This window comes from Haliotis rubra, unplaced genomic scaffold (genome assembly GCF_003918875.1).
Source record: "Haliotis rubra isolate DU_JTF1 unplaced genomic scaffold, ASM391887v1 Scf191, whole genome shotgun sequence".
Classification (NCBI taxonomy): Eukaryota; Metazoa; Mollusca; class Gastropoda; order Lepetellida; family Haliotidae; genus Haliotis; species Haliotis rubra.
Window position 1 is genome coordinate 352514 of NW_025765903.1, and position 24476 is coordinate 376989.

A 24476-nucleotide genomic window follows, 5' to 3' on the forward strand; every position below is an offset into this window, starting at 1 on the left:
CGTATTACTCTAATGTAATATTGCCGTAGAAATATTACACTGCAGTATCTTCCACGGGAGAGTAATATACTGAGTCAAAAAAGAAACTTCACATTCTTTCTTCAGGGAACTATAAAAGAACAAGAGATGGTAAGATGGTTAAATTGTTATTATTTCATTGCTGAGATCTGTGTGATGTACTCGATACACTGACAGTGCCATAATCAGTTCCATTAGGCTACACCGCCGTTCCAAAACATGGGGTATACAGAATGTCAAGTCACAAGAATCAAAATGCGAAATTTCTCAGTTCAATATCGTGTATGGCCGCCCCGCGCATTCACCACTGCCAAACACCGTCTCCTCATCGACTGCCTGATGCTTGTGAACACGTGGTTGGGGATTCTGCGCCATTGCTTTGCAAGGCAGCGCCAAGTTCCTGCAAATTCTGAGGTTGGTTCCTAAGACCACGAAGCCTTCTCCCAAGTGCATCCCAAACGTGCTCTATTGGATTAAGGTCAAGGGACCTCGATGGCCAGTCCATGACGTCGATTCCAGCTCGTTGAAGGAAATTTCATGTCAACATCGCGGTATGCGGCCGAGCATTATCATGCTGGAACTGTAGACCTGGGCCATGAACCGCCATGAAAGGAACGAGTTCAGGGGTGAGCACCTGGTCGCTGTAAGCAGCAGCTGTGAGGTTTCCACGGATGACCAGAAGTCGGGAACGGTTATTCCCACAGAAAGCACCCCACACCATGCAACTTCCGCCCCCGAATCTGTCGACTTCCTGTACACAACATTGGGCATACCGTTCACGACGTCGTCTCCAGACTCTATGCCTGCCGTCCGCGAATCTGAGGGTAAACCTGGATTCATCGCTAAAGACGACTCGATTCCAGTCTCTCTGGGTCCATCGGAGGTGACGTTGGGCCCACAGCAGACGTTGACGTTGATGAAACGGCGTCAATATTGGCCCACGATATGGACGTCGAGAATGGAGATTGGCAGCCCGCAACCGATTTTCGAATGGTCTGTGAGGACAGTCGACCTCTAAACATCTCAGCCCTGGTTCGTGTAGCCGGCAGAAATCTGTCACGTAGGTGACGTAGGACGATTTGACGGTCTTCTGCTCGTGACGTCACACGTGGACGACCCGACCTTGGGCGATCAGAAGTGGTGCCAGTTTGTTGTAGACGACCTCGCAAGTCATACACAGTACGACGGCTGCATCCCATTGCTCTTGCGACGTCAATAACTGATCTTCCCGCTTGCAACATGCCAACGGCACGTTCACGCTGCACATTTGACAATCGTGGCATTTCAAGTACCGTTAGAACTGTGGTTTAAAAGTGTTTTTTCAATTCTTGAGGCCAATGCAAACACGTGCATATAAAGAAAACTTCGATGCGAAGATCACGTGATCGACTGCACGTGCAAAACCTGATTTGGCACTAACGTCATTTGCACGACGAATGGATGGGTTTGAGTGGGTTTTGCTAACGTTTTTCTAGAGTCGAAAGATAGGGATCCCATTTCGGATACATAGATGTATCATCAGAGAAAAATTATTCATTATTTTTCAAATTACATTTTGTGAAGTTTCTTTTTTGACTCAGTATATATAGAGAATACTAAACGATGTCCCGTGTAATACGAGTTTCATAAATATGGTAATACACGGGACATAGCTTAGTATTTTGTTTATTACTCACCCAACATTAGCAAAATGATATCGAGCAAAGTACTTCTTTCCTAAGAATTCAACGAGTGTGATGACTCTCAGCTTTCCGCGAGTCGAGCAAGGTCTAATACTATTGCGACAGAGGTATTAGCATTGTGACGTCATAACTGTAAACCAGTTTTACGTACGGCAGTGTAATAACATTGTAAAATTATTAAACACTGATATCTTCAACGGGTGAGTAATAAATATCTAATAGTTGTACATGATGTCACAATAGATGTTAAGTGACGTGGGTCCAACAAAAGCATTGGACAGTGTTGTGGACATGTAATACACTTTTCTACATAGAACAGAAGTACGCCCGTGAATAAAACACATTACAACCTAAGTGTAACGGGTAATCTGGGATTGCTGAAAGTCATTTACAAGGCTTTCATTTGCAAAATGAATTCTCGCAGATTATCCGCCGTTCCTTGTACAGATTATGCTCTAAATCATATTGTATGTAACATTAGCTGATAAAGAGTACAATAGCGGCTGATTCTGAATGTATGATCATGGGTCAATAGAAAAAGGACAAGTTTTCAAGGTCACAGGTCGTCGCTTCTTGATTAAATAACATGAAACTGTGGAGGAAAAAAAAGTATACATTGGAAACTGAGATGACCCCAAAATAACTAACATTGTTGTTGACTGATTGTTTGTTGTTTTACGCCGCACTTACCAGTATTCCAGCAATATGGCGGCGGTCTGTCAATAATCGAGTCTGGACCAGACAATCTAGTGACTGACACTATAAGGATCGATCCACACAATGAACCAAGTAAGCAGGCCTGACCGACAACCAGATTTAAATGGCTCTTGTAACGACTAGCATACGTAGCCGGCAATCCATACATATTCTGACCCAACATTAACGAGCTATATACCATATTTTCGAAAGGATTTATGGCGGCGGTCTGCAAATAATCGAGTCTGGACCAGACAACCCATTGATCAACAACATGAGCATCGATCTACGCAGTTGGGATGTTTCGACCAAGTCAGCGAGCCTGACCACCCGATCCCGTTAGTCGTATCTTATGACGAGCATATTCTACAGTGTTGTGATGGATACATTCACTAAGTCATGATATACTGTAGCAGTAAATCCTGAAATTATTACGTATAATTAAGGACACAAGTATTCAAGATGAAATCAAAGAAAAAAGAAGAAATGCTTTGAAATAGAAAATCCTTTCAAAATTATGGAATTCAGCTCCATTGTTAATTTCTGTTCAGAATATGGGTTCCAGGCTACGCACGGCCTGTGTTCATTGACAGTCATATAGATTGTGTCTTATTTTTGGCAAAAATAAAGCCCCTATAGGGATTCTGGATCATTGTGGACCCCAGGGACCCGTGAAGATCCGGGTTAGAATTGATCTTCAGTAACCCAAGCGTATCGTAAGAGGGGACTAAGGGGATCGGGGTCAGGCTCGCTGACGTGGTTAACATGTCATCGTATCCCAACTGCGCAGATCGATGTTCATGCTGTTGATAACTGGGTTGTCTGGTCCAGACTCGATTATTTAGAGACTGCCGCATATAGCAATCGTATAGCAAAGCGCGGAACACACAAACCAAACACAGGTCCCGAAACGACTGAGCAAAGGTGATCAAACGTTCATGATTAACAATTAAATTGATTTGTTAAAAATAGATACTTAAAAATACAAAAACGAAAACCCCTAAAAACAACGAAAATAGATAAGATAAGATAAGATAAAGTTTATTATCCGCAATTTGTCATGCATTCAAAGAGTCAATACAGTGCATGTAGGCCTAACAATAAATATTTAATGGACCTGTGGTGTTACGTTTATTATGGTCACTTGACAGTCTGGGTGAAAATAAAATAGAACCTCAAGTCTAGATTCAGCGACAGAATGGTTGTTTCTAAGAACTTCAGCATTTAAGTGTACAACCTATCACTTGCCAGGCCGAAACCTAATGTCAGACATGGGCGGATCCAGGAATTTTGAAAAGGGGGGGTTCAGGGGGTTCGAACCCCCCAACACATAAAAAATCTTCAATGTGGTCTTAAGTCATTTTCAAAAGAGGGGGTCGAACCCCTCCCCCTCCCTCTCCCTCCCTCTGGATCAGCCAATGTCAGATACCATATGGTCTCTGCTAATGTTAACCTTTCTGAGCCTATCTCCATAGACCATGTCTCTGTTCAAATTCTGTGTTTAGAAATCTGCTGTTTAGAATTCTTTATAAAATCAGAAGTTGCATAAGTTACAGAAAATTAGATGTAACGTGATAAGAAACGTCCGACTACATATAATGGTATGTACATAGACAACACTAGTCATTGATCTATCACTCGACGCCATTGTTGTCAGAAGTGTCACGTGACTAGCAGCGAGAGCCAAATAGCAACTACAAACATGGCGGCGTGTGACGGGACAAGGATAACATGACACTTTGGATATGCAGTAAACAACGGGATATATCGCGTTGTTTTAGGTAATATGACTGTACTTTTGGTCTAAGAAAATTATAGTATGTGTTGACGAACGTTCACCACGGAAAATGAGGCAGAAAATGTGAGAAACGTGAAACGGTAGTCGATAGAGATCTAATGATCTTGGAATGTTGGAACTCAATCCGGCTGACAATGACAGCGGACACAGTCAAGTTCACAAACTATCCCTTCTGCACATCATTTGTCTTTTCATGGACGTTAATACTTAATTCACCAATGGTACTTGTTTTGGGGGCCATTAATGTTATTATGTTGACATCTGGTAATGCGAATAACGGCCTTGATCACTTCCAGTTCCAATCACTGAATGATGGAATGAAAACAGATCTATGTTCAAAGGTCTGTTCCAGTTGTTAGCCCAACTATTATAATCGAATGTACATGGTCTTTATCCAAAGTAGTGCATAGTTGTAATAAATCACTGATACTGAAAAACTTGTGCAACAAAGGGGAATTATATTTTAGGTGTGTGTTACCCAAGATTTATTCTGATTGGTCCATGATGTTAGGAATTAGGTTGTTTCCTATGTCAACCCTTGAGATGCCATACTTTGTCTTCTGCATATTTGTCGTGAGGGGTGACTGAAAGAATCAATTGGTCAGGCTTGCTTAGTTTACTTAAATTGACGCACATGTTTGTCCAGCACAAGATTGTTAGGCACAGAATAAGTCGTTTACATGCCTCTTTCATATACTTAAAATATCGGTGACAGAAAGAATCAAGTGGTCGGGCTTGCTGAGTTTACCTAAATTGACGCACGCGTTTGTCCAGTACAAAATTGGCCGGCTCAGGCTAACTTGTTTACAGGCCTCTTTCATATAATTGGAATATTGCTGACAGGCGCATTAAACAGCAGACAATAACATGCTTAGTCATCCCCTACATTTTTATTTAATGCCAATATTTGTGTTATTTTCACATCGTACTTCCATACCAGGATGTTCTGTGGGAAAGTGTTGTATTTATCGATGATGTCAGTAATGTTGTCATGTCAGGACTATTCCATCATGTCACAGTATTGACATAGACTGATAAGGTTGTCTGTTGCTCGTGTTATGGGGTTGCTAGTGTTCAAGGAAACGGAAATCACATGTACAAACAATGCAATGTGCTCTGAAAACTCTGAAAAGTGTATATGGAAAAAACATTACTCACACTGAAAGGGAGGATCTATGAATGAAATATATGCAGTACTTTGTCCTTGAAACTGGCAGTTTTACTTGCAATCAGCAGCTCTTATTTGAGTCAGGTATGCAGAAAGCATTCTCGACTTTTCAGTAAGTGAAGTGAATTTTCTGAAAATTAAACCCTTAATGTTTTAAGTTTAATTGGATCATCATGTGTGCACACTTATTTTCACAAAGGCACACCTAAATTATTCTGCATGGTGCACCTTGGCACCCTTTGCAAAAATTGCTTGATTGTCATCTAAATTGAAACAGACCAGATGATGTGTTCAGATAAAAGTGCATCCCTTTATTAATGCAAGCAAGGTGCGCACACATTTTTCATGTGATTTCATGCATACATAAATTTAATGATTTACAGAACATGATATCCCAAGTTCACTATTTAACCATGCCAAGTAGACATTAGGAGGGAGTGTCACTGTGAAGTGATGAGAATATGAGAAACACAATAACATGGATTTGTGTATTGCCATTATGATGATTGTAATGATAAATGAGAGAACAGTAACAATTGTTGACAATTGCGTGAAGAAAACAAATGACAACCACAAGTAATTTTTTTGGTGCTTGTTACGTGATAATGATGTTAATGATGTTATTTTTCAGGATACAGTAGCTAGTTAGCGCGTAGAGACATCAACAGTTCATTATGAATCGTTACCAACTAACGAAACAGCTGGGGGACGGCACGTACGGTAGCGTGCTGCTTGCCACCCATATCGAGACGGGGGAGAAAGTAGCTGTCAAGAAGTAAGTATCTGTGAAATTCACATGTGTCCACAGCTTTACTGAGCATTTTGAGGTTAACACCACTGCCTATGTCTGGTGCTAATATATCCTGACAGTGCTTGAGGTTATTTTAGGGACTGTGAGTCTAGAAGAAACAAGTAAATAAGGCTTTGTGTCCAGTGACTAATGTTCAGATAACTCCAGGTTGTAATGAACAATGTCTGCCTTTCTTAAAGCTCTGTATTACTACTATAAGGAAGGTTAGGGTTAACATTGCCTTGATCAAGAATATTTTTGTTATTTCACAACATATTAGCTTAATGTGGGAAGATGACTTGTAGGAATGTCAAAATGGGATTTCTGGAAAGATATTTAGAGGGTGGCATTTACTGACAATGTTTTTGACAGGAAGATACAGAAGTATCAGGTTCCCATCATCATGATTATCCACGGAAATAAGACATTATGAATTCTCTGTTGTAAAGTTATCATGTACTATATTTTGTTATGTTCAGTTGATGTTCTCAGATTCAACTTAAAACATTCTTTTCTTAAAAAAATGGATATTCAATTCTAATGATCACGAATAATGAGTTGAATTTATAAAAGGAATGGTTCCATTCACCAAATTCGCCAGTGAATCATAACAGCCCTGCTATAAAAACAATTCAATATATTGTGATTTGACAATGAGCAATAGGCTGGTGTGCCTCCAGGGATCACATCTTGTCAGTGGACAATAAATAACATATCACTAATTTATCATCATTCCTCCGGGATATTTGCATCTTTAACAACGCTCTGACTATCATGTTTCTGCTTGGTAACCATGGGGTTGAAGGCTGCATGTTATTCTTGGGATAATGATTAGGGCTGCAACGAATACACTATGTGGCGAATATGATGCGTATCATGAATATTGGGTAAGGAATACGAATAATTATTCAAGAATACAATATTGTAGTTAAGTGATTAATGTACAATATGGAACGCCCATGTTAACAGTTTTGATTTGTCACAGCAATAACCAGTGATCTCATGAGACTCAAATTTGGTATGTAATAGTTATAGTCGACAGTACCATTTGCGGCCTTGGCAAACTAACATGACTTGCACTACTGCAATGCTAGTACATGTTCCATTCTTGCATATCTAACTTTGGACAGGACATAAGGGTTTAAGTAAAACATGCTCCCTTAAAAATTTGTAAATATTTGTTAATATTCGGTTCTGGTGACCACGAATAACGAATTGAATTCATGAAGGGCTACGGTTCGATTCACCGAATATGCAAGTGAATGATTACAGCCTTAATAATGATCTGATACCTCGAGGTGTTGGTGGCTCACACTGTGTGAGAGAATATTCAAGTGCCTGTGTTGAACATTTTCCAGACTACTTAAGATTTACATGATATATGAAGAGACAACCTTTTCCTTCAGTTAATCATGTATATGAAACAGTCTGCACTGCATGAGGACATTGTGTTAAATGCATGTATCTGTAAATGGATCCAATTTTGATTTCAGGATGAAGAAGAAATACTACTCCTGGGATGAATGCCTCAGTCTGAGGGAAGTCAAGGTCAGTACTAATGCAGTGGAAAATGAGATGGTTTCACATCAAATGATAGTTCATCAGAGTTTCTTGGGGCAAAATGAAACTTATAATCTGAAAACATATTATTAAATATCAAATGGTACAGTTGCTTCTTAAATGTGTGGGGTGGTGGGGTAGCCTAATGGTTAAAGCGCCTGCTCATCACGCTCAAGACATGGGTTTGATTCCCCACATGGCCACAAAGTGTGAAGCCCATTTCCGGTGTTCCCCGCCGTGATATTGCTGGAATATTGCTAAAAGCGGCGTAAAACCATACTCACTCACTCTTGAAAGTGTGTCTGGTAGTCAGAAATGATCACTATCTGGATGTTATTTGCAGTCTCTCCGCAAATTGAACCATCCCAACATAGTGAAGCTGAAGGAGGTGATTCGGGAAAACGATATGCTGTACTTTGTGTTTGAATTCATGAAGGAGAACCTCTACCAGATGATGAAGGACAGGTAAGTGCTGTGTCTACTGTTTCAGCTATGTGGCCTCAGTGACAAGACGTAAAAGCAGCAGGTGCTTGTGAAAAAAATTAATTGACATGAATTCTCTTCAAGTTCAACTGCATGATATGCAAATTGGAAAAAAACGTATATATGAATGTATATACTAAAGGACGTGTGATGCCAAGTGTGTTGAAAAGGCAATTTGGGGGTTTTCAGGAAGTTTTTGTTTTAATTATGAGGAAATCTCTGACCATGCTTACCTTAGAAAGTGTTAAAAGGTCCTACATCCATGTTTGTATTGTATTTCCTCAGGAAGTAGGATCTTGCACTTCCATGTCTACTGTGGTTGCTGTTTGATTGACATGTGATATTTGTTTCAGGGAAAAATTGTTACCTGGATCAGTTGTGCGAAACATTATTTATCAAGTCCTACAGGGATTGGCGTACATGCACAAACAAGGTAAGTCATATATTGTGTTAAAGTTCAGGTGTTGTGTTGTTGGTTAGATGGCATGTGGTTCAGGAAAGGTGTCCTGTTAAGGTCAGTTGGTACATGCGCCAGTGTTGTCAAATGTCAGGTGGTACATAGGTCAGTGGATATGTTGTAGGTCAGGTGGCACATGCTTTAGTTGTTGTCCCCCGTCGGAATGGGGGACTATGTATTCAGCGGCGTCCATTCCCGCTCAGGTTGTTATGCATGCACGTGCGTCCCGATTGTTGTTAACGCGATATCTCATGAACTGTTGTACCCAATGTCTTCACATTTGGTGACAGCCTACATTGGGGGATTACGCTGACACCAGTCGATTTGGGTGACCTTGACCTTATTTTCAAGGTCACCACGACACTTGGACCACTTTTCAAATTCTTGTTATGTTACAATTCAGATGGTACATGGGCTGGTTGTAGGTTAGGTGGTACATGACCTGGCTGCCATGTAGTTTTGATACAATATGATTTCAGTCTGGTGTTATATTGTAGGTCAGGTCTGGTACATGGTTGTGGATCTTTTGTTTATATATGTGTTTTATAAACAATCTAACATAATGGTTTCTACACTGTTTCAGGATTTTTCCATCGGGACTTGAAACCAGAGAACTTGCTTTGTGCAGGCCCAGAATTAGTAAAGATAGCTGACTTTGGTCTAGCTCGTGAGATTCGATCTCGTCCCCCATACACAGACTATGTGTCCACACGATGGTAAGTTTTACCTGGAACCTCAGCCTATCAGTACAATTTGTGCGACCAGCATAAGTACATTGTTACACACAGTCACGAGTAAGTATGAATCTGGTCAGAAAGTCACCCAAGACATTCAGCTTGGCTCAAAAGAGCAAGACTAAATTAAGTGGCAATAAAGTATGTGTTTGTAATGTACAGGTCACCATGAGTGTCTAGCAACTGTAATTTTCCTTGTTTGATATTTCGGTGGGCCAAAAGGGGTCTATATCATGGCTCTTCCATTTTATACAGTGTATCCTCTTATGTCTGAGCTCACAACATAAACCAGTAGTTATAAATGATACATGTGGTTTCTACAGGTACCGGGCCCCTGAGGTGTTGCTTCGCTCAACTAACTACAGCTCCCCCATCGACATCTGGGCCCTCGGCTGCATCATGGCCGAACTGTACACCCTCCGACCACTATTCCCTGGCAGCTCTGAGATTGACCAGATATTCAAGACATGCACATGTCTCGGGACCCCGTCCAAGGAGGAGTGGCCAGAGGGCTACCAGCTGGCCAGTAGCATGAATTACCGATTCCCACAAACTGTACCGGTCAACCTTAAATCACTCGTCCCAAGTGCTGATAAGGATGGCCTTGACATAATGGCACGCATGTTAAAGTGGAACCCGTCACATCGACCCGGATCAAGTCAGGTACTCGATTTTTCTACACAGCCTGTGCCGAGTTGACATGGAGATTGTCTCTCTGCATCAATTTCGGTTGTTGTTACGTGTTGATGTGAGGACTATGACGAGCTTAAGGTTATAGACCTACAAATATTGACTGACTCCAGAGTTAAGTAAATTAAGTTAAGCTGTAGACTCAGTGTGAGTGAGACACAACAATAGGGTGTTCATCATGGTCTGGGTCCCGATCCACAAAGCATTCGTAACGTTACGACCTGTCGTAACTCTATAGCGCTACGCAGAGCTCCAGATAAGATTTAGCTCATGTGGGTACTGTACCCACTGTATTTTTGGGGAGTGGGTATTATGAATGTTGAGTGGGTATTTCATTTTCCGTTACCCACTGCTTTCAAATATGTGTGTATTTCAGTCACTTTACTCACCTAAGTATTATGTCATTGAGCAAGTTTACTATGCAGGTATGTTCTGCCTTATGTCATACCTAATCAAAACCAACTTAAATATGATGGAAATTATTTCATAAAAAATCACTCATCCTATACTGACATTACAACACTTGTCCTATTCTAACAGTACAACTTGATAGCAATCGATTCCGTACGCATTTGTTTTAAACTATTTGCGTATCTAACAGTGTAAATGCGTAATTTGTACGCAACAATTATTTTTCAATGCGTAATTCTATGCGTATTTTACCCGGATACGCAGCTTATCTGGGCCTCTGGCTACGAATGTGTTGTGGATCGGGAGCCTGTTAAACTTACTTTGCAACAGTAGAAAATTGTGCAAAATTCCCAGCCTAAATTATGATGTTGATGACATGACTGTATTTACTGTTACATACTTGCAGTGTTTGCGACATGCCTACTTTCAAGTGGATCAGACACTGGGTGTGTCCATGGCTTCCAGCAGACCACAGGTAGCCTCCAACCACAGCAGCCATACAACACAGGCAGCACATGCAGTACAACCTGCACAAACTCGCAAAGCCTCAATAGACAGCATGGGAGGCCCAGGCATGGGAGGACCCTCCAACTACAAGGACAAGCCAATCAACCCCTCTCCTGTAAGTGTCAGGGGTGGTGGGGTAGCCTAGTAGTTAAAGCGTTCGCTCGTCATGCCGAAGACCCGGGCTCGATTCCCCACATGGGTACAATTTGTGAAGCTCATTTCTGGTGTCCCCCACTGTGATTATTGCTGAAATGTTGCTAAAAGTGGGGTAAAATTAAACTCACTCACTGTAAGTGTCAGTGGGTGTCGGCTGTGTTAAACTGAAGAAACTCAGCAATTACAAGACTGCAATGTATATATGCTATTATTTTCTTTAGACATGTCATCAGTCATGTATTATCAGCAGTGCAGGTGTGGATGTTTTTAGTAGTTGAGTTGATGATGATCTGATGTAATCATTAAGAACCACTGTAATATTCATATGTTTGTATTTAGGGCCCCTTTGCTATGACTGTCCCTCGGAAACAACCCGAGCGGAAACGTTGGGGCACTACCAACATATCAGAGAAGTGGGATGACTGGGACGACCTTGACTTTTCACTGCCAAGCAAGAAGCCAATTGCAGCAGTCAAACCAAAGTACAAGGAGCCTGAGAAGGCTATTGATGAATTTGAAGATGATTTTCTTAAGTGAGTATACCTTTAGTAGTGGTCTCCCTGCTTTCAAAAGTCATGTTCGATGTATGTTGAATAATGTGTTCAAGCTGGCTTGATGTAACATGTTATGGGTAGTTCAGCTGACTTGGTGTGTGTTGTAATGTGTTCTCAAGCTGGCTTGATGTCCAACTCAGGTCTGTAACATGTTATCGGGTAGTCAGGCTCGCTGACTTGGTTGACACATGTGTCATTGTATCCAAATTGTGTTGATTGATGCTCATTCTGTTGATCACTGGATTGTCTGGTCCAGACTCAGGTCTGTAACATGTGATCGGGTAGTCAGGCTCGCTGACTTGGTTGACACATGTGTCATTGTATCCAAATTGTGTTGATTGATGCTCATTCTGTTGATCACTGGATTGTCTGGTCCAGACTCAATTATTTACAGACCGCCGCCATAAAGCTGGAATATTGCAGAGTGTGGCATAAAACTAACCTCACTCACCATTTGTTTAAAAAAGTATAATTCAACAAATTCATCGGGTATTTTGTGACAAATGTGTTGAACAGGAATAATGTGTCAATGTTTTCAGCAGGAAGATAGGTCCAAAAGAGTGGAATATTTCATGGTTGTTTTTTTTCAGTTCTATTTTGAGTAAGTCTCCCAGCAAACCAGCTGTTCCAACTGCAGGTCGACGCATGAACTCTGGAAGGTCGTCCGCGCGGTCTGCCAAACAGCACTACTTGAGCTCCTCCCGCTACCATCCTGGTAGGTAACAATCCTGTTCCCTTTCATGTCTCACACACATACAGTCAGATAAAAGTTGCGTGATAGTGTTGCAGGGGTGAGTCAGTAAAATGACAAGCTGCGGGTGTGTTTGGGAATGACATTTATTCCATAGTATCAGTCGGTGAATTAGATCAGTCAATCATCCCTGTGGGTGACACTGGGGTGTGTCTATATACCCACACTAAGTACGAGAGTATCACATTCCTGAGCTAGGTTGAGTGGCTTGTCCAGTGCAGAGTTGTAAGCAGTGGGATTAGAAAAGTGTGCAAATGCTATGGAGGAAAGCTGTAGTTATATAACACCAATCAAATAGGAAGCTAAAGTCTATTGTGTCAAAAGCTAGATAATTGATGCAGGATGAAATACCCTGTCCACCTTAAATAGACCAACTACTTTGATGGAAACCTGATAAGTAAAATTTCAAATGGACTCGAAACAATTTGTTTACTGATCAGGTATTTTAAACTTATCCAAACTTATAAAACCCTGCAAATGACAACCGTGGGATGTATGTATATGTTCATGCATATGTAACAGAATGAACAACTTATCACATGTCTGGCCTCCAGATGTCAGTGTATTGTCAACAGATAATGACAGGTGATATAATGTTGTAAGTAGGATGTTTGATTTGACTGGCCTGAAAACCAGACTGCCCTCAGTGTCAAATTATGTGGTGATTGCTAATTTGAAGTTATCTTCAGCATCTTTTAATCAAATTCTTTTCAAATTTTGCACATTTATGTGACAGGTTACCAGTATCAGAAATATCAAATTTAGTTAATCTATTGAAATAAATAAGAAATTCATCCGAATGATTGGAGTTAACACTTGACTCTAATAGTGATAATTAATGAAAGCCAAATTTCTAAGTGCCAAAAACAAAGAAAAACTCAGTTTATGATTATCAGGTCTGTTTTTGATTGTGGTTTCTTTTTACCAGGTTGTATTTGTTTCCACTGTACTTTGATAAATAATCCAAGCACATACAACTAAGTAGCAACTAATGAACATGAAACAACTTGAAATGATAAATCTAAAACTTAAACCTAAAACTATAAACACTATCCTGTTAGAACAGCACTTCTCACAGAGACAGTGGAAAACCTCACATACAGTGTTCAGTATCAAAATGTCAGCAGAATGTTAGCTCATAGCACATGTCTAACTCAGATGAAAAATCTGGTCTCAACAGATAATGACAGGTGATATAATATTTTTTCCACTGACTTGATAAGATATGTCTTGCCCAGATGTCAGGAAATGACAGTCTGTGACCACAGACTAATAACATGTTTCGTTCACTTACCTGAGAGATTTTTGTTGCACATTCAGACAGGTGATAACATGTCTCACATACACGGGCAATAGCATGTTTCCTGTCCACAGACTAACATGTCTCACACACTTACCTGAGAGATTTGTCTTGCACATTCAGGCAGGTGATAACATGTCTCACATACACAGGCAGTAGCATGTCTCCTGTCCACAGACTAATACACAGACAAATATGTCTCACACACTTACCTGAGAGATTTGTCTTGCACATTCAGGCAGGTGATAACATGTCTCACATACACAGACAATAGCATGTTTCCTGACCACAGACTAATATGTCTCACACACTTACCTGAGAGATTTGTCTTGCATATTCAGGCAGGTGATAACATGACAATAGTCCTGACCACGGACTAATATGTCTCATTGCTGGAATATTGCTAAAAGTGGCTTAAACTAAACTCAGTCAGGCAGGTGATAACATATCCAACATACACAGACAATAGCATGTTTCCTGACCACAGACTAATAACATGTCTCACACATTTACCTGAGAGATTTGTCTCGCATATTCATGCAGGTGATAACATATCCAACATACACAGACAATAGCATGTCTCCGGCAGAGCTTGTACTGATTTAGTTGTGTTCCAGGTTTAAATCCCCTCAACAGTGGCATGAAGCGAAATCCCCTGGGAGCAATCACTCGGCCCAATCTAGGTGAGTTCATTGATGATAAAACTTCAACAGGGAATGTAAAACAACATGTATGTAATCTCACAATCTCATTCTTCTTCACAGATGAGTACAGACACCAGTAGTGTAAACTATCATTTGTTGGCCATCCATATTTGTGGAATACTTTCTGGTTGACTGGGCTTGATCGCTGACGTTGTGTACTGGCAGGTGTGGCGCCTTGTTCTGAGAGTGTGGGTTTAAATCTCTGATGGGACTCAACTCCCCAAAGTCCAGAATCTGTAATGTGTTTAGAAAGTGTAATCACAATATATCATGTTGTGTGATTGAAGGTGGTGTTGTTTACTTTCCAGACAGCGGATTGAAGAACTTCAGCACACCAGCAAGGAAGGATTCAGGGGGCGGCTACATGCCATCATTTGGTCTGTCCAGTAAACCAAGTGAGTCTTCTCTCCACGTCTTAACTTTGCATTTAACAAGCTTATTACATGTTCAGCATGTTCAGAAGGGTCAAGATTTATTGTTGCACGCTTTCTGTATTGTTGACTGTGTCTCTCTTTAAGGGCTGTACAGAGATGCCAACCAGTTTTCAAGTTTGGCTCCAAGTTCAGCCAGTATGACAAAGTGAAAAGCCTTTGTAATTTAATCCCAAAACATCACCATTAAATTCACAAGGCCTTGATATTGCAAATGTAGCAGTTGTTTTGTTTTTTCTTTTAGATATTTATACCAAATAAATTTCTCTGTTTTGAATTAATGCTCCCTGTTCTTTTGGAACATTGCCAGATAGGAAGACAAAGTTAGGATATTGAAAGTTTTGAGAAACTGGTTTAAGTTGACAATGCAGTTTCTCCAACTTGTTTATATATAACTGTTTTATAGGATGCCTTTTCTCCCATCAAGAGTTTACAGTTGGATTTTCTTAATCAGTACAACACTGGGTCCAGCGAATTAAGAAGCCAAAAATTGGACAAATATCCCACTTCAAAACAAAATGAAATATATATTGAGTTAATACGTTTCTCTTTGAGGCAGCAGACACTGAAATAAACATGGGTTTCTAAAGAACAGCAGATGATGGTTTAAAACCTCAAATATATATGTGTCTTTTTTGAATGACCCATTTAAAACCCTGATTGTCCCAGTTATTCCTAAATGCGTTGATTCAGGGTTGGCTTCTCTTTTGTGCAGTGTGTGGGTGTTGGTCTATATGTTATTGTGTTGTCTACACAGGCTATGCAGGCAGCAACGTGAGCTGGAAGAGAGCCCAGCCCACTCCCATCAGTAACAACCCAGGGTCCAACATGCGGCAACCCCTGGCTGGACCCGTGCCTGGACGCACAGACTGGGCTGCTAAGTATGTCACCATCATTTTGCCTTTCTTGTATCTACAAGCACACAACCACAAATGTTTGCCATTCTTTGCTTAACTAAGTTTGAACACCACTTGCTGGTAATTCTGATCCTGTTGATCTGGTCCATTGTCCTGTACACTCTCTTGTGTCCAATGTCCAGCTCTTGCTTTGTTCATATTAATCAGGATGTATTTCCAGATGTGGAGAAATTAGTTGATTTATTTTATCACATTTTTACATCAATATTGTTTTGTCTCCTAACTTGAAATTAGTTTTTATGTAAAATTATTATTGATATGTCTAAATTCAACTCAATATAAGCCATTTTTCAAATCAAAATATAGATAGTTGAGTGATGACAAATGGTGTACACACTTGAAGACACTTTTTGGCAGTCTCTGTTTCCAGAGTCTGTTTCAGTTTGATGTTCTGTAAGAAAGGCATATAATAATAACTTAAAATTATACAACAGTACTTAGTCTGGCTAGTGGATTAGTTTAAGCAACAGATGTCTTTACTTTGTATTAAAATCTCATTAACATCAGATCTTCTGCTGAAACAAAATCCTTCTTTGCACCAGATTTGACAGAAGATAGTGTCAAATTGACCCTCAGCAAAATTTGACTGCTCAATATATTTGAAGGATGAACCTCAAGCCAATTAACTGTCCAAGTTTTTTATCGCCATTCAGCTCATTTATTTACAACCTTCATATGAAACTTTATATCTCAGCAACAGAAAACACTCACAGAACATAAATATACCTTGAGCAGTTAACTCCCTTGGATGCAAATACAGTGGCCCTCAGAACTACCTGAATATGTTCCTTTTTGAGACACAGAAACCAGATATGCTGGTTTTAATGCTTTGCTCACTAATTTGAATCACCATTTGTCTTTTGCAGATACCTGAAATCCTGAAGTCATGTTTCCTTGGGGAGATAATCTCACGTCTGTTGTCAGAGATTTGATGGAGATGTTTTCATTGTGACTGTGATAAGTTTTCTCTTTGTGACTTGTGGACTTTCTAAGCCATGTCATGGACAACTTGGATGTTGGGATGGTCATCAGTGTGAGGTCATTCTTGCTCTAGTGTATCGACAGTTTGTGTATTGGCTGTCTCAGGGGCATACATTTGGTATGGTGAGGCATGTTTTGTATCATTAAATGTCACCACCTTGATCACGCAGTCATTAAAGAGGGGACAGCATTCAGGACTTGATGTTTAGGGCAATCATAGTGTAAATGAATCACCATTTTAGTCCATATATTGTTAATTATTGCACTTGTTTACCCTATGTTAAACATGTAGAATTTCAAATATGTCCACAACTTACATTTATAGAAGTATATATACTCGCATTCATGGTAAATCAAAGAAACTGCACTATTTTCCCTTTTTATATATTACATACAGGTAAATGTTGATGGTGACATTTCAGCAAACTATTTTCTTCCACATTTCCAAATTAGTTGTCAGCCAAAGATAGAACTTAGAAGAGTTGTCTCCCTTACTGCTGTGGTCTTTTCTCAGGTCTCAATGGCCGCTGGCATCTGTTTCACTGTCATTGTAATCATTAAAACATCACTGTGATATATGGTGATCAAAATCATGTGTTTATTTTCATAGTGTACGTGTTTGTGGTTTTCCTTATGTAACCTCATTTTCTCTGATTAATCCTGCCTTTCTCTGCATTATGCCAACATGATTTATCCAACCATTAATAGCTGGTTGTGGAAAATATCTAAAGAATACCTGACAAGTCTTCACGACATGTGCTAGTCTCAACACCCAGCTTTAGTAATTCTTTCGCTATTGAGTATTTGTTTACCATAGAAAATCAACAATCATCAAATACATAGCTAAAGTGTTTAAAACATTATATTTTTTATGTGTTTTATTAGATAAGATCTTATCAGTTATTTCTGATATTGCTTTATTTGATCAATAAATAACAAAATATGTGTTTTTTTATTAGATAACCATTTTACCTGTATATAACTTGTATTTAACCCCATGTGTGTTGTGGGGAGTGTACAGTGTTAGATGGTGATCACTGTTCAAGGAGGATGGGGAGTGTCTGATTCAGAATTTGGGTCATTACCTGTGGGGCGTGAGCAGCTGATTGATGAAGTAAGGGCACCATTCCAGAAAGCAGTCTTAGCACTAAGACCATTGTGACCCTGTGTTAAAGTATAGGAGTTAGGATTATCTTAGCTCGGTGATTGCTTGTGGAACAGGACTGAGACACCTGATGTTCTTCATTGTAACAGAGGCTATTGAGTAGCTGATGTTTCATTGTAACAGAGGCTATTGAGTAGCTGATGTTTCATTGTAACAGAGGCTATTGAGTAGCTGATGTTTCATTGTAACAGAGGCTATTGAGTAGCTGATGTTTCATTGTAACAGAGGCTATTGAGTAGCTGATGTTTCATTGTAACAGGCTTCTGAGCAGCTGATGTTTCATTGTAACAGAGGCTTGTAGCTGACAGAGGGCTGAGTGTTTCATTGTAACAGAGGCTACTGAGCAGCTGATGTTTCATTGTAACAGAGGCTATTGAGTAGCTGATGTTTCATTGTAACAGAGGCTACTGAGCAGCTGATGTTTCATTGTAACAGAGGCTACTGAGTAGCTGATGTTTCATTGTAACAGAGGCTATTGAGTAGCTGATGTTTCATTGTAACAGAGGCTACTGAGTAGCTGATGTTTCATTGTAACAGAGGCTACTGAGTAGCTGATGTTTCATTGCAACAGAGGCTATTGAGTAGCTGATGTTTCATTGTAACAGAGGCTATTGAGTAGCTGATGTTTCATTGTAACAGAGGCTATTGAGTAGCTGATGTCTCATTGTATGATGTAGTGACTGAAGTCTCAGTGTGACACCTTCTTCACATCCTCTTGACACAGAGTAAGGCTCACAGTTGTTTCCTTGAATGAGTGTAAATATTTCTTTTGCCGCATCACAATACTCTCTGTATCCGCGGTCAGTTGTTACAGTGCTGTCTTCTGAATAATCATGTTCTATATATATTATATATATGTTTATGTGTGATTTCACCAGGGACAGTCCTACAGTCTGTAACATGTTACCCAGGTGTTTAGTCATTGAAGCAACTTGTTCTGGCAGTCTGACTGTTACTGGTTCATCCACACTTCCAAATGCACACAATAATAAATATGTCCTCAATACTACCTTGGTGTTGTCAGTTTGTTCAGGTTCTGCGTTTCTTGCATGCATAACTCTAAATATGAGTTCATTGACACAAATGTCAGGAATACTACTACATGTACATGGTTGATCATTTAACTGACAACTATATATACTCTCTATGCTGTGCACCTTTACACAAATCCTCAGTTCTGTGTTAAATAATTGATTGTTATATCTGCACAAAGCTGTATATATAAGCATGCTATAACACCACAGGAATCGTTAGTTCAGATTTATATACTACAAACAAAAAGTATGGGAACACCATAAACTTTGATAGTCCTATAAACTTGCAGTGAAGCAACTGATTCAATATTCATTGAGTTTGAGTGAAATGAAACATTGTCAAAAACAGCGAAAAACAAGGGTGGTGAAACACACCAGCACCATGTTTGATTCAAACGCTCAAACACAACAGCCTAGTGCATGTGGAAGACAGACTTCTTATGCAGCTTGTGGCAAATGGGCACTGGCAGTTGTGAATCGGTTCCGAATGGCTTGGAGCACAACAGATCTGTCATCTGCCCTTGATTTTTCTGGGTCTTCCAGAGTGAGGTCTGTCCTGGAACCTGTCCCTCAGCCTGCGAATGTCAGAGGGACACAGCTGAAGATGGCGAGCAACACCATCCTGTAACCATGCAATGGCCCTGCTTCTGTCATGGGCGCTTAATGGTCTGCGCTGTGGCATGGTGAAGAAGTTGTGAGGCTTCAATACTGTCTGTAGCTTCTTTAAAAGGAAACAATGTCACAAGCTGCATAGGAAGTCTGTCTTCCACATGCACTAGGCTGTGGGGTTTGGGCATTTGAATCAAACATGGTGCTGGTGTGTTTCAGCACCCTTGATTTTCGCTGTTTTTCACAATGTTTCATTCCACTCAAACTCAACGAATATTGAATCAGTTGCTTCACTGCAATTTCTAGCATGTCGTTTAAAGAGCCCATTAAGCACACAGAAAGTTACATATACCTTAGAGTATAAATGACCTCACCACGTTTAAGTTTGCATATGACTATCGGGTCCTCTGCCATTCTTCATGGAGTGCCTGCATCATTGCCTGCATATTTTGGACAGAAGGAACATCTCAAACGTTGTGTCCAAGTGCCAGCATCATTGCCTGCATATTTTGGACAGAAGGAACATCTCAAACGTTGTGTCCAAGTGCCAGCATCATTGCCTGCATATTTTGGACAGAAGGAACATCTCAAACGTTGTGTCCAAGTGCCAGCATCATTGCCTGCATATTTTGGACAGAAGGAACATCTCAAACGTTGTGTCCAAGTGCCAGCATCATTGCCTGCATATTTTGGACAGAAGGAACATCTCAAACGTTGTGTCCAAGTGCCAGCATCATTGCCTGCATATTTTGGACAGAAGGAACATCTCAAACGTTGTGTCCAAGTGCCAGCATCATTGCCTGCATATTTTGGACAGGAGGAACATCTCAAACGTTGTGTCCAAGTGCCAGCATCATTGCCTGCATATTTTGGACAGAAGGAACATCTCAAACGTTGTGTTCAAGTGCCAGCATCATTGCCTGCATATTTTGGACAGAAGGAACATCTCAAACGTTGTGTCCAAGTGCCAGCATCATTGCCTGCATATTTTGGACAGAAGGAACATCTCAAAATTTGATAAAATATCCCAAAGATATTCCGTGGGGTTCATACCGGTCTGCTTGCAGGCCATAATGTTTGCCTTATTCTGCAAATAGGCGATGAAGGCGCCAGAACAATGATGACTAGTGTTATCATCCATGAATCAACATCATCCATGGACGAGTATCAAGAGGATGGTTGTCAAAATGTGCCACGAACGGCGGTATCCTGTGACTCCTGTTGATAAAGTCGATCACAGAGTGTCCCAAGTGCTGGAACAAGACCCAACTTGTAGTGTGGTTATAAGTATCCCTGCGTCATGTGTGTCTCTAAGATGCCATCGTGTATTTTCTTACAGTCTACGTTTTGCCATGTCAAGAAAAGTTCATATTTAGAACTGTCGTCATGTAATCAATTCAGAATATTGTTATGATCATACTGCAGTTATGAAATGTATACCCAAATGGGGAACCTTCGCAGCACATGAACATGCGACCTGTAGGTTTTGAGATTCAGTGTGAAAAACATACGTTACATGTCCTTTCCAGTATGCTAGAATATGATCGATTAATGCTCCTGTGTGTATGGGGGCGGTGGGGTAGCCAAATGGTTAAAGCGCTGGCTCGTCACGCCGAAGACCCGGGTTCGAATCCCCACATGGGCACAATGTGTGAAGCCCATTTCCGGTGTCCCCCGCCGTGATGTTGCTGGAATATTGCTAAAAGCGGCGTAAAAACCAACCTCAGTCAGTCATGTGTGTATGCCGGCCCCAACGAATGCCGGTTTAGAGGGCTTCCACTGTATATCGTGGACGACAGAGGGTTAGTAGATTCACGTCGTGTTTCCAATGAAATCGACGTTATTAACGCCGATGTGTTGCATTTATTCATAGTTTTTTGTCATTAGTCGTAGTATTGATGAAGTGTTTGGTCGGCTTGGGCTTGACAGTGCCTATTTGCACCACATTTTGCGTTGTGTTTGTTGCAACAATGATCTATTTATCACAGCTGTCTAGAATGAATTATATATGTGAACAATTCATAGGAATCAAGTATTTGTTCGTATAAAACTACTGGCAACAAATAACTTGCGATAACATGGTATTTAAATAACAGGAAAGTCAAGACAAATTGTTTGTTAAATAATAAGAGGTGATATTTGTCACGTTTCACAACGATTTGTATTCAGGCTTATTTTATCTATCCCAGCTATACTTGTCCTCATTAAACAAAACGTAGACCGGACGGTGTATTTTATATACATGTATATTGTAGTAGTAGTAGTAGTAGTAGTGAGGTGAGGTGAGGTGAAATTGGGTTTAACGTCGTGCTTGAGAATATTTCGCTCATATGACGACGTGCATGCGTGTGCGCCAGTAGTAGTAGTAGTGGAACTGTGAAGATCCGGGTTAGAATTCGCCTTCAGCAACCCATGCTTGTCGTAAGAGGCCTCTAACGGAATTGGGCGGTGAGGCTAGCGTATAGATCGATGCTCATGATGTTGATCTCTAGATTGTCTGTTTCAGCTGGACTATTGCTGACTGCTACGTTAAACAACAAAGAAAAGTAGTACATGTCATCGTATCCTACTTGCGTAGATCAATGCTCATGATGTTGACCACTGGATTGTCTGGTCCACACACGATTATTCACAGACGGCCGCCATATAGCTGGACGGCGACGTTAAACAACAAACAAAATTAGTAGTAGTAGTAGTAGTAGTAGTAGTAGTAGTAGTAGTAGTAGTCCCATTAGTCGAAGGTTTAGCGGGGCGGTGGGGTAGTCTAGTGGTTAAAGCGCTGGCTCGTCACGCCGAAGACCCGGGTTCGAATCCCCACATGGGTACAACGTGCGAAGCTCATTTCTGGTGTCCCCCGCCGTGATGTTGCTGGAATATTGCTAAAAGCGGCGTAAAGCCAAACTCAGTCAGTCAGTCGAAGGTTTAGCCCAGTGCCAGTACTTGCTTGTGTTGAATGATGAGAACAGTCGTTACATCCATTAGTAGGCCAACCCATCGCCTGAAGATACGTTTATTGATTGGGCTGTCCCATGAGCATATGACATCGCTAGACATCGCTAAGTTCTGTCTTCCCGTCTTTGTCTGTCACTCCTACTCGGTGCTCGCTCTGACGTTGTAGTATATTGAGACACAAGGGGACGAATGTGACATAATATCGCCTGTCCCTTATTAATAAACGTCTCGGAAAAAAACTGAATTTATTGACTGCATACATTCGAAGAACAAGGAAACAATTGAATGTTTGTTGTCTAACGCCGGGATCGGTGGTGTAGCCTAGTGGTTAAAGCGTTCACTCGTCATGCCGAAGATCCGGGTTCGAATTCTCACATGGGTACAATGTGCGAAGCACACGTCTTGTGTCCCCTGCTTGAATATTGCCGAAAGAGGCATAAAACTAAACTCACTCACTCTAACGCCGTTTTCAATTACCCACATGATAACAATGTGTGACACCAATTTCAAGTGTCCCCTGGTGTTAGAAACGGCGTAAAACCATACTCATTCACGTCAATATTTGACCTGCGTTGTCCATAATGCGTTTTCCTACTCTCTTGCGTAAACAACGTGCAAACACATGACTGAATAAGCAACAGAAATACAACCGGTGTGGTAATGACATCTGCGTCAGTCTATTATTGTAGTAACTCAGTTTCTGTCTTCGTTTCTGAATCTGTTTCCTCCCACGTGAGCATGAGTCATGACGACAACAAAGAAAAAATCGGTTTGATTATTATCAGCAATAAACCGCATTGCATTGAATTCCAGTCAAAGCACACTGACTAGTTATAGCTCAAAATAATGAGCTATTCTTCGGCCTTTTCTGTAATAGGGGAAGCAGGAAATAAAAATGATCAATTATGAAAAAAAAAATAATGAGCTATTTCCACAGCTGCACTCGTACATGCATTGCTTGTATCTTGTTATTGAGAAACCTCTTTAATCCAGATACCTAGAAATCATTGGATCGTCCGGATTACCGAGGGTTTGCTGTCTGTGACGGAACTTGAAACAACTACCTATAATCAAACCTTTCAAAATGGTGTTACTATTAAATTCATAAGTTTAATCGTAATAAATTCTCAACCATTCGTTTCAGACCGCTTCTTGCCTTCAGTTTATAATGTGCGCGTCGGTTTGTCTCCATGAAAAGTAAATTTTGAAAGCAGGAATATACGTCAAGCCCACATACGGACTTTGACCTCGTACGCCCAACATATATTTCGTCGATAGCAGCCCGAAACACTATCTTTGCATGTTGTTTTGGTGGAGCATTAAATGTTTTTACATATTCAGTTTTTAACGTAAGTTATGACCATATATTTGGTCACAGAGGGTATATATTAGCGTTCGTTATGTAACATATGGCAATTCCTGTTGACTCTGTTGGATATCCTGCAATATATGTCATAGATAGTATGTAAACAAGGAAATAGTTGTACCAGTTGCACAGGATATCTATGCGTCCGGTATGTTGAGTGTGTCTTATTTAGCCAGATAACACCGCGAATATATATAATAAATTATCCATGGAAGCATATTTTCAGTGATGTTTACTAAATTTCAATGCCATTTCTTGATTTATTTTTAGCCTCTTGTTCAATACATTCGCGAACCGTAATGTTACGGGCGTCAAGTTCAGCTATGACAAAATCTGCCCCAGTCCCGAGTGTTGGTGCGGCAGATGTTATATTTTGGGGGTCTTACTTATGTTTTCGAACATCGGTGTACCATGACCTGTCACTTCTCGTTGTTTATCACCTACTGCATTCCTATGCATAAAGCAGTGAAGCCTATATTTAGTATATTGACATATAGTCAGACCTCCACGTTTGTATATACTTCGCCACAGGGTGTGGTGAGAGTTACCTCCCTTTGCATTA

The 24476-nt window shown here is 40.5% G+C and overlaps 1 protein-coding gene across 1 annotated transcript; it reads left to right on the plus strand.

Annotated features, from left to right (window-relative positions):
• The first annotated feature begins 4061 nt into the window (after positions 1 to 4061).
• Positions 4062 to 17902, plus strand: LOC124274498 (serine/threonine-protein kinase ICK-like). Its single transcript, XM_046709863.1, has 14 exons — positions 4062 to 4177; positions 5994 to 6137; positions 7646 to 7700; positions 8056 to 8177; positions 8549 to 8628; positions 9236 to 9368; positions 9710 to 10049; positions 10894 to 11109; positions 11490 to 11683; positions 12295 to 12419; positions 14373 to 14438; positions 14768 to 14854; positions 15648 to 15771; positions 16674 to 17902. Exons 2-14 carry the CDS (start codon positions 6037 to 6039, stop codon positions 16687 to 16689), a joined length of 1659 nt encoding a protein of 552 aa, XP_046565819.1. The 5' UTR covers positions 4062 to 4177; positions 5994 to 6036; the 3' UTR covers positions 16690 to 17902.
• Positions 17903 to 24476: the final 6574 nt, after the last annotated feature.